The 11,093-nt window shown below is 45.3% G+C and overlaps 1 protein-coding gene across 1 annotated transcript in view; it reads right to left on the bottom strand.

The window, feature by feature from the left end:
* Window positions 1-11,077, bottom strand: part of ACADSB (acyl-CoA dehydrogenase short/branched chain) — a 37,998-nt gene extending 26,921 nt beyond the window's left edge. The window contains exon 1 of the mRNA XM_025917744.2: window positions 10,919-11,077. Within this exon, the coding sequence (XP_025773529.2) occupies window positions 10,919-10,960 (42 nt within the window). The 5' untranslated portion in view covers window positions 10,961-11,077. The remainder of the gene's footprint in view (window positions 1-10,918) is intronic.
* Between the last annotated feature and the right edge of the window lie 16 nt (window positions 11,078-11,093).

Genomic DNA, 11,093 nt, shown 5'->3' with positions numbered 1-11,093 from the left:
AAAGTGGGGGGAGGGGTGCGAAGAAACTCTTAAACTCTGTAGGTCGAGTGTAAAAACAGGTATAAGAAATCACAATAAAGATCAAGACACACATTAAGGCCCGGCAATTCCCTGTTAGCTCATACACATGAGGATAAGCTTGCAAGCAACGCAGTGACAGTTATAAAGGTGAAGAATTAAACATCCAATTATCTGTCAACAAAGGAATGCGTGAGTTGTGGGGTACTGATTCTGAAGTGGAAAAGAATTTGCCATCACAAAATATGCCTCTCTGACCTAAGGATTATCTTGAGCTGGCTATTTTTTTTTTTTTTTCAATGTGTACTTATGATTGAGAAACAGAGACAGACAGAGCACGAGCAGGGGAGGGGCAGAGAGAGAGGAAACACAGATTCCGAAGCAGGATCCAGGCTCTGAGCAAGCTGTCAGCACAGAGTCCGAGGCGGGGCTCCAACTCACAGACCCCTAGATCACGACCTGAGCCGAAGTCAGACGCCCAACCGGCTGAGCCACCCAGGCGCCCCCCCTGAGCTGGCTCTTTTTCAGAAATAGCAGACATAAGAGAATGTCTCAAAGCTGAGTAGACAAAACCCTTTTGTACGAGACATTTGGCTACATTAAAAGGGAGATCTTCAAGTGAAAGGGTGTCTTCCTCTCTGTACCAGGAAGAGTGGGATGACTAAGTCCCTAGAAACTTAGGCAGGGAAAAGGGGAGGGCTTAAATCTGCATAACTGCCCCGCTCTTGTTGACTGGTGCTTTTTCTGGCAACCTCCCACAACTGCACGTCCCTCCCTCCAACTTTTGTATTTAGCTGGTAACAGTATTTAAAGGGATGGTGGCTTGGGCCATTTCAGGGTTACTCAGTCTCCCTGGGTGTCTCCCATTCATACAGAAGGTATCCAAGTTATTAAATTTGTTTGTTTCTTTACTTGTCTTTCCCTGTTAACCTGTCTTTTATTACACAGGGATCTCAGCCAAGAACCTATAAGGGTAGAGTGAAAAATATTTTCTCCTCCTCTATAATTCAATGGGATAGCTTACAGCAGTTAAAATGAACTAGGGAGCTACATATAGCAACATGGATAAATCTTGGAAATATCATAGTGAGTTAAAAAAGCGATTTGCAAAAAGGATTTGTTTGGGATGATCGCATTTATGTATACTCTAAAAACACACCAAATGATAGTATATATTCTCATGGAAACACACGGATGAAGTAAAAGTTTTAAAAACGTGAACAAGAAGCATACACATCAGCGTCAGGATTATGTTCCCTCTGTGGAGAAGGTGGAAATGGCACCGTTTTTGTCAAATGTTTGTTTCACTTCTTGAAAAAACAAATGGGTGGCTCAGTCGGTTAACCAGCTGACTGGCTCAGGTCATGATCTCAGTTTGTGAGTTCGAGCCCTGTGTCGGGCCGTCTGCTGTCAGCATAGAGCCTGCTTCAGATCCTCTGTCCTCTCCACCCCCCGCCCCCCCCCATACTTCCCCCTCAAAGATAAACATTTATTAAAAAAATTTTTTTTAATGTTTATTTTTTGAGAGACATAGAGCGTGAGTGGGGAGGGGCAGAGAGAGAGGGAGACACAGAATCTGAAGCAGGCTCCGGGCTCCGAGCTGTGACCACAGAGAGGGGCTCGAACTCACAAACTGCGATATCATGACCTGAGCCAAAGAAGGATGCTGAACCGACTGAGCCACCCAGGCACCCCCAAAATAAACGTTTAAACAGATAAACAAGCCTCGAAAACTATAGGAAAAGTGGGTTGTGGGCATATGGGTGCCAGTTTTCCTGCACTTTCTTGTGTATTAGAAATATTTACTGATGGGGCGCCTGGGGGGCGCAGTCGGTTAAGCGTCCGACTTCAGCCAGGTCACGATCTCGCGGTCCGTGAGTTCGAGCCCCGCGTCGGGCTCTGGGCTGATGGCTCAGAGCCTGGAGCCTGTTTCCGATTCTGTGTCTCCCTCTCTCTCTGCCCCTCCCCCGTTCATGCTCTGTCTCTCTCTGTCTCAAAAATAAATAAACCTTGGGGCGCCTGGGTGGCGCAGTCGGTTGAGCGTCCGACTTCAGCCAGGTCACGATCTCGCGGTCCGTGAGTTCGAGCCCCGCGTCAGGCTCTGGGCTGATGGCTCGGAGCCTGGAGCCTGTTTCAGATTCTGTGTCTCCCTCTCTCTCTCTGCTCTTCCCCCGTTCATGCTCTGTCTCTCTCTGTCTCAAAAATAAATAAACCTTGGGGCGCCTGGGTGGCACAGTCGGTTGAGCGTCCGACTTCAGCCAGGTCACGATCTCGCGGTCCGTGAGTTCGAGCCCCGCGTCGGGCTCTGTGCTGACGGCTCAGAGCCTGGAGCCTGTTTCCGATTCTGTGTCTCCCTCTCTCTCTGCTCCTCCCCCGTTCATGCTCTGTCTCTCTCTGTCCCAAAAATAAAAATAAAAACGTTGAAAAAAAAATTAAAAAAAAAAAAAAGAAATATTTACTGATGAAATGTTAATGTTATGACTTTTTAAAGTATGTGATGTGTAATCCATGTACACTCTGGATTTTTGAAGTAGGCTTGCCTTTAAAATGCTACGTTCGGTTTTAGATAAATCATACTGCAGAACAACTTTATGGCTTTCTTAGGAACCTGTCAAATATAGTTGCACGTAATTAAACTAAAGAAACTGGTCAATTCTGGGAACATTCACCAACTCCACTAGGGTCGAGTTGCCCCTGAGATAGCAAAAAAAAGAGAGAGCCATACCAATGAGACTGATTCAACGGGCTCAAGATGAAACTTGGGCTTCTGTATTTCTAGAAAGCTCCCCCAGATGATTCTCATGTGTAGCCTGGGCTGGAATCGGGTTTAACACGCATGACTTGGAAAGTAAAAACTCAACTCCTCTTAATGCAACCTTTCAAAAGCCTAACCACTCACTTGTCTATGGTAATGATCCACGAATGAGCATCCCTGCTCTCCCTGTCACGTCTGCCCCCAATGTGTTTGGCTTTAAACAGTTTTTTGTGTTGAACAATAACAAGGTTCAAAAAAGCTTTTGAACGATGCCCCATCCTCATCCAGCCCACTTCTCGACCTCCCCCACAGGTCACTGCATCAGGGTCTGTGCTCACAGCTCAGAGCCTGGAGCCTGCTTTGGATCCTGTGTCTCCCTCTCTCTCTGCCCCTCCCCTACTCATGCTCTGTCTTTCTCCCTCTCAAAACAAACCAAGCATCATTCAAAAAAAAAAAAAAAAAAAAGTGGCACGCTCTAGTGACTGAGCCAGCCAGGTACCCACTAAGTCCTTTTTGACATACAAGTCCATTAAAATCATGTAGTAATTCTACAGCTAAATAATTAGGGTGCTCACCCTGAGTAAGGAGATTTTGATGGTAACTTTCTTCTCCTTTTTGCGTTAAAAAAAAATTTAACCAAGTAAATTTAAAGATCTGACTGGCTTTATTCAATGATTCATGAATTAGGCAGCATCCCATCTAGCAAGGGGGAGTGTCACTGGGATAAATAAAAGAAAGGCTTTTAAAAGCAGAGAAAGCATTTTAAAAAAAAGAAAGTTTTTATTAACAAGGAATGCACTGTTTAGACAAGTTGCCCTCCCTCCTAAGGGGAGCTGAAAGGGTCTATCAGTAAATTTCTTAGTTGGACCAAGAAATTCCAAGTTGACTTGTTAAAGGCTACATTCCTGGTTGGCTGGCGGGGGAGTGGGGGGGGGGGTGTCGAAAACTACAGTTAAGTTAGGTATTAAGTCTTGGCTTACTGCTGTGCGGCCCTTAACCTAAGCGACATCATTTTTAGCCTCTGGTTTTCTAACAGCATTGACTCAACTTCACAGATCAAGAAAGGGTAAAATAAGATTATTTTATGATATAATTAAATATGTGTAATACTAAAAGAAGGATCTTTTAACTGTCAACAAACCAGAATATCCCACTCTCCGATTCTGCTGGGAACTAAAAAGTATTTTAAAAGTACATCAGCACAGTGAGATATAATCAGAATGGTTAAAATAAAAACCCTAACAACAATACCAGCTGATGGTAAGTGTTAGGGTCAGGCATAAGGCAGGGTAAAGATAGGAGTCAGAGGCTAAAAAACTTTAGCAGTCAAAGGCTTTATTTGGGAACTAAGGTCTCGGGTGAGGTTCCGTGACTCTGGGAGAGGGAGAGAGGGAGAGAGGGAGAGAGGGAGAGAGGGAGAGAGGGAGAGAGGGAGAGAGGGAGAGAGGAGTCAGGGAAGTCTCGCCCAGGTGTGGTGGGGTGGGGTTTTTAAGCTGCAGCGGTCCGGGTTTAGGTCCAGGTGGGCCTTTTTCGCGTCAGGTCGTGCTGTCGCTCGATGATTGGTTGACCTCCAACTCGTTCTGGCAAGCTACTAGGGGCTTTTCGTTGGGTTGCACTGGCAAGATGGCCGTCCCCTCTACTGTGGTTCCAAGGACATCCTAACAGTAAGGATGAGGATAAACTGGATGTCCATACACTGCTGTTAGGAACGTGAAATGACACAGCCACTCTGGAAACCTGTTCAGCAAGTTTTTTCCGATCATGCAATTACCACAACTGTGTTCTTCATTATTTACTTAAGAGATGAACATTTAAGGGGGCACCTGGGTGGGCTCCTGGACTTCGGCCCAGGTCATGATCTCTCAGTTTGTGAGTTCGAGCCCTGTGGCTCTGTGCTGACGGCTTGGAGCCTGGAGCCTGCTTTGAATTCTGGTGTCTCCCTCTCTCTCTGCCCCTCCCCTGCTCATACTCTGTCTCTGTCTCTCAAAAATAAATAAATGTTTAAAAAAAATATTTTTTAAAGAAATGAACATTTAAGTTCAAACAAAAACCTGCACACCAACGTATACAGCAGCTTTATTCATAATAGTCAACTGGAAACAACCACGTTGTCTTCCATTGGATGATTCGTTAAGCACCCAATGGTATACCGCTCGTGGCATGGGGACCCACTTGGAACCCCAGGGCTGGCAGAAAGATTGTTTTAATCTGAAGATATCTGAGATTCAACAAATGCAGGAAAAAGTCTTCTTGGAGGTTCCCTGATCTGGCTCAAAGCAGTAACTTTGGGGAAAGGAGGGTGCCAGAAATCCTCTCTTGGGGGAGTTTTATGGAAAGACCACCCATACTTGTAGAGACAAATATTATCACCAACTTTCTTATCTCTTGTCTGTTCTCCTAAAAACTCATCTGTCTTTCCTAAAAGAACCCTATTTGTTTTTCTCTTAGGATCAGTTTCTGCCCCTTTCCTTTTCCCTAAGATATGAAACCTTTAACCTTTGAAAGAGCCAGCTAGTTCCTCTGTTGGCTCCCCTACTCATACGAAATAAACCTTTTCCTTGAGTTAATGTCTTCTGTCAGTTTAATTTTCAGACTCCAGCTACAGAACCCAAGAGGGCAGAGGAAAAGTTTTTCAGTCTGGAAAAATGGAATACCGCTCAGCAATAAAAGAAGCAAGCTCTCCATGTCGGCAACAGCTTGGCAATAACCTGTTCGAATCTCAGGACTATTATGCTGAATGCAAAAAGCCAATCCCAAAGGTTACAAATCGATGATTTCATTTATCTAACATTCTTGAAATGATACAAGTATACAGATGGAAATCAGAGCCACTAAGTTACAGGGCCTTAAGGGATGTCCTGTGGTTAAACAAAAGTAACACAAAGGATCTCTGTGAGGATGGAAGTGTCCCGTAGCTTGGCTGTGGTTGTGGATACCCAAACATACGCGTGATTAAAACTGCACAGGACAAAATATATACATTACATGTAAAACTGGAGATATCTGAGTAAGTGTGATGGATTGTCTCAATGTTAACATCTTGGTTGTGATACTATACTGTAGTTTTTATAAGGTGTTACCACTAGGACAAATTGGATGAAGAGTATGCAGGGGGTGCCTGGGGGCTCAGTCAGTTACTGTCTGACTCTTGATTTCAGCTCAGGTCATGATCTCAAGGTTGTAAGATCGAGCCCTACAGGGGCGCCTGGGTGGCGCAGTCGGTTAAGCGTCCGACTTCAGCCAGGTCACGATCTCGCGGTCCTGGAGTTCGAGCCCCGCGTCAGGCTCTGGGCTGATGGCTCAGGGCCTGGAGCCTGTTTCTGATTCTGTGTCTCCCTCTCTCTCTGCCCCTCCCCCGTTCATGCTCTGTCTCTCTCTATCCCAAAAATAAATAAACGTTGAAAAAAAAAAAATTAAAAAAAAAAAAAAAAAGATCGAGACCTACATTGGGCTCTTCGATGGGCCATGGAGCCTGCCTAAGATTCTCTCTCTCTCTCCCTCTCTCTCTCTCTCTGCCCTTCCTCCCCTTGCACACACACACTCTAAAAAAAAAAAAAGAAAAAGAAAAAAGGAGTATGTAGGATCTCTTTGTGTTACTTCTAACAACTGCATGAGAACCTACAATTATCTAGTGAAAATAACATTTTAAAAAATTCTAGTGCCCTCCCCCCCAAATTAAATTAAGCAAATTACTTTAAAATTAGAGAAACCAAATGTTATAGCTTTACCAGGACAGAAATTCACATGGCTTTTGAAGATTATGTCAACAATCTAGAAGAATTTAACGAATAGACATTTGAACATTGAACCTCTTATCATTTGTACCTGTTTCTAAAACATGTCAATTTAAGAAGTTTCCCAGCAGGAAGTAGGAGTGAAGAGGGGCAGGTCCTCCGTGCCAAGGTCTCGTATAATAAACAGGAGCTCAAGGTTAAATGCCAAGGTGTTTAATGATGCTCACTGCTTGTTAATTAACCTAATCAAAACAAGAACGGTGATTTTTGTGATGTTTTGATGCTCCTTGGGGTAGAGGGAGCAACATGGTATATAAACAGTTCTGCAGGTTTATGGGACAATAGTTAACACAGAGAGGGCCCTATTATGTAATCAGCTGGCCACATTTTTCTCAGGCTCTGTGGTAGGCGGAGGGAGAATCCTTCCAAGACAGCTAGTTTCCTTTACATCCAACGTGAGAAGACACGGAGATAAGAGGATTTGCTTATTAATGCCACTGTGTCAGTAATGGTTATAAAACAATTCTTCAGGACAGCAGATGATGCAATGTTTCTTCTCCACTTTGTAACAACTCAAGGACTCCCGTTTTCCTCTGCGCAGACCTCTTAGAGAATTCCAACTAACTCTAGGATATTTATTTTAAGATCTGATTTAAGTACTACATATCTCATTTTAGACTTTAAATTGATCCTTCCTTTGCCTTCCTATCCCCGAGCCAAAGCTTCTACACCAGAACCTCTTCAACCTCTGCTTGCTTTCTCCAAAAACAGCAGCTTCGGTTCCAGACGTTCTCCAGAACTACTAAAAAGGTAACCTTTCCCTTCCATCGGTCTCCGCCTCATCCAGTATCTAAAGGTTCCTAACCATGCCACTGCTTTCTAGAAGAATAGACAGAGACTGTCTCAGGAGTGGGTGAAATAAACCAAGACAGGGCACAGTGCTGGGAAATCAGCACAAAGGAGACCTGTTCACCTTTACATGGCCTTGGCCAGGCCAACAAGTTCTCTTTCCAAAACGGCCTCTATTTCCAAAATCTTACAGGGTGGGATTATCAATGAACTTAAAAATTTTTAATCGTGCAATTAACTCAGGTCCGACACCTTATCAGCTACTGGGAATTTCCCTCCTTTTCAGGGAAACCAGGCTGGGTAGCAGAAAGAACAGTTAAACCAGAATCAAGAGACCCGACTTCCAGACCAGGAGTTGCACGCTTAAAATGCCAGCAGGGACAGGTGGATAGTAAGAGGAGGGAAGGGAGCCTACGAACCTAAGGCAGTTCTCTAGCCTTAAACAGACCCAGTTCACACCCTGCCTCAACGTGCATTCCAGCATCTCCATAAGCTGGCCCTGAGTTCCATCTCGCCTCTGCTCCCTTTGGGTTGTTTTCTTTACATAGCACGAGCTGTGCTTGTGCTTTTGCTCTTACTCTGAATAAAGTGCATTTGTCACAAATCCTCCCCTAAGGGATATCCCACATTAATTCTCGTCTTGGTTTTGCCTGTCTTCAGCATTCACCCCACATGGTCTGTAATGTACTCGAAAGGCTCAGACCTGTATCTGATTTTTCTGTTAGTTTCTGCTCCGATTTTTTTTGGCTAGTTGCCAGATCCCTTTCCTGCTCAGCTTCCAAAATGCTTCCAGTTAGAAGTTCAATTCACACTTTTAGAAGTCTGAAGTCTAAAGCAGAATGAATCCTTTTCATTTTGTTCAGGTCATCACACTAAGAGGTGGTAGGCAGGATTCAAACTCCAGTGCTCTGATTCCAAGGCCTGTTTCTAGAAGTCCTAGAAAGTCTAGAAATCCTTTATAGGATTAACTGAACATGGAATCGCCTCAAAAATACGTTTTTAAAATGATCTCTTGAAAAACATCAAGGTGCCTAAAATGCTTTGGAACCACAGGTAGACTAGGTCAATTCCCCACAAACCAGGTTGCCCCAACAAAATGGACATGTTAGTTCTAACGCACGTGCAGGGATAAGAGAGCCCTTCTGAGAAGGCAGGCATGGCTGAGTGCCCAAGCTGTGACCTGACTGTTGTGTGACAACAGCACCTTGAATACCGTCCTCCCCCTCCCACCCCCCAGTTCCTCAGCTGTGAAATGAAGCCACTAAGACTTGCTTAATAGGAACAGTGTACAGGGTGGTGGATGTAAGATGCTGTCCCTGGTCTATAGAAAATTCTCACTAAAATCAGGCTTTCCATTTGTCTTTGATATCAGGGACCAAAATTAGCCCTAATTTGCAATTCTCTACCCTCCGTACCACTTGCTATGACAGCAATAAAACTAGATTATAGCTGACTATGTACCTCCAAAGCTCAAAACCTTCAAAGGCCCCTCAACAACCTAAAAGATAAACTCCAAAATTCCTTAAAATTCCCCAGGCCCTTTCGTTGCTGTGTCTTCCCCAATTCTCTTTTTCCCCTAAAATCTAAACCCAGCTCCCGGAGAGGCTGTCTCTCCCCTAATGATGCTGTATACCGCTCCCTCCTCTGAGGGAGGTCCACAGGCAGACTGTGGACCCGTTGGGATTTGTACGCTACCTACATATCAGATTAGTTGGATATAGTTCTAACTTCCCCACTAAAAGATACACTTCTTAAAGGTCAGTGTTCATGGTCTTTATTGTATCTGCCATACTACCCAATGTCTCAACGCATGGCAATAAAAGCTGACATTTAATGACAGCTGACTCTATGCCAGGCACTATTTTAAGTGCCTCACATCCCCCTATAGATAGGTACCATTATTCTCCCCATATTACAGATCAAGAAACTAAGATCCACAGAGATTCAATAACCTGTCCAACACTGCTAGGGAGTGACAGAGCCTGTGTTCAAACCCAAGCAATCAGGTTGCAAACCCCACATTCTCAACCACTATGCTACATAGTCAACATCTCGTCAATTACATTAGCTGATTAATGCAAAAGAGTTTCAGAAACTAACAAGGACAACCAGTCACAGTAAACCAACAAATCCAAACAAAAGAGATTTCTGGCATGGCTAAGGAAGAGAAGAAGGTAGCAGAGCACGAAGGTCAAGTGTCCCATCAGACTAGAATCTGAACACCAGCTCTGTCACTTACTTTCTAGCAAGTCACTCTGAGCAAGTCACTTGATCTATTCCGGCATTAGCCTCTGCAGCCAAAAGACTGACGAAACTAGTACTCTGGAAGATAGTTTTAAGAATTAAATGAAGTGATGCAAATAGAACACCAAGAACATGTGCCTGCCACACCCCGTGTGGTCTAAAACTGTGTTGGCTCTAACACAAGAGTCAAATTGTGAAATCCTGGGAACTGTCTTTCTTAAGCTACTAAACAACAATTATAAAATAGTACTAAATAGTACCGTAGAGACTTAATTTCTTTGCAACAATACACTAAGACGACTTTAGAAATCTTCTTAATACCTCAAGTCTGTAAGACAGTCAAATAAAATTAATTATCTCTAATTACAAAAGGAGAGTTCTGCCTCCGGGCATGGCACTGAAGTGGCAGCTGAACAGCCTTTAACTCCTTAGAGCAAATGCAAAGGTCTACAGCCAAGCAGAGGTCAAGTCTCTAATGAAATGTTCTCACAAACAGAAATGTATCCAAGTGTGAGAGGGTTCTAGAAAGCCTACCCAAGGAAAAGCTGAATAATGGAAACATTTAATGTAATGAGAAAAACCCCACACAGTATCTTTTAAAGAATCCACAGTTTGTATACGTCCAGAGAGCGGAATTAGGTACAACAGGTGGATATTCCTGGGAGGCAGGTTTCAGCTCAAGTTGAGGAAGCCGGAGGGAAATGGGCTCCCCTGAGCAGTGCTGAGCTCACCCATGGGAGATGCTCTGGCCCTGGTCATGAGATAAGGGGCTGAGGGAATTCTCTAACTGGTTGCGAAGTCTGACCAACTCTGAGGTCCCTTCCTAACTCTGGAGCAGGGCTGAGTTAGGGAAGACGGGGAAACGCACCGCTCAGAAAGAGACTATTTTTCACAATCTTTTTGGGGGTGGTGGTGAAATGTAATAATTGGGTAAAGTTGGCCTCGGAGAGGGGGCACCTCTGCAAACTGCCCCTAAGGATCCGAGGCTCAGGGCCCAAAGATTTGCAAAGGACATCTGGGAGTCATGGCACTCCGACTGAGGGCAGAATGCCTGCTCCCTCAAAGAAGCTTCGAGAACATCTCCCGGCCCCCTTTTCACCAGCTGCTACTCCCGGCCCTCCTTACAGAAGCGGAGGCCGGCTCGCCCAGAGGCCTGGTGGGAGGTCGGCCCTCGGTGAAGGGTCTGAGACCGACCCGGAGGAGAGAAGGAGGCTAGGACCCGGGACGTGGAGAGGGCTCCTGGGTCCCGTTAGAAGGCCCCGCCGCCGAGGCCAAGGTCGTCTCCGACCCCCAGGGCGGCCGCCACCAGCGCACTCACCAGCGCGCTTCCGCGCAGCAGCCGAACCGCCGCTCCCTCCATGAGTGTTGCAGGAGCTGCGACTGTGCCAATCCAGCGAAGTCCTTTCTCAGCGCCTCCGGGCCCAGGGCCAGCGCTTAGGGGCGGGGCCTGAGGGCGGGGTCAGGCCCCGCCCCCACCCCAGCACACCTCCCTG

Source organism: Puma concolor, chromosome D2, assembly GCF_028749965.1.
Source record: "Puma concolor isolate L17-30 chromosome D2, mPumCon1.1.hap2, whole genome shotgun sequence".
Classification (NCBI taxonomy): Eukaryota; Metazoa; Chordata; class Mammalia; order Carnivora; family Felidae; genus Puma; species Puma concolor.
The sequence above is the reverse complement of the archived record's forward strand: the minus strand, read 5'-3'. Positions and strand labels throughout refer to the sequence as shown.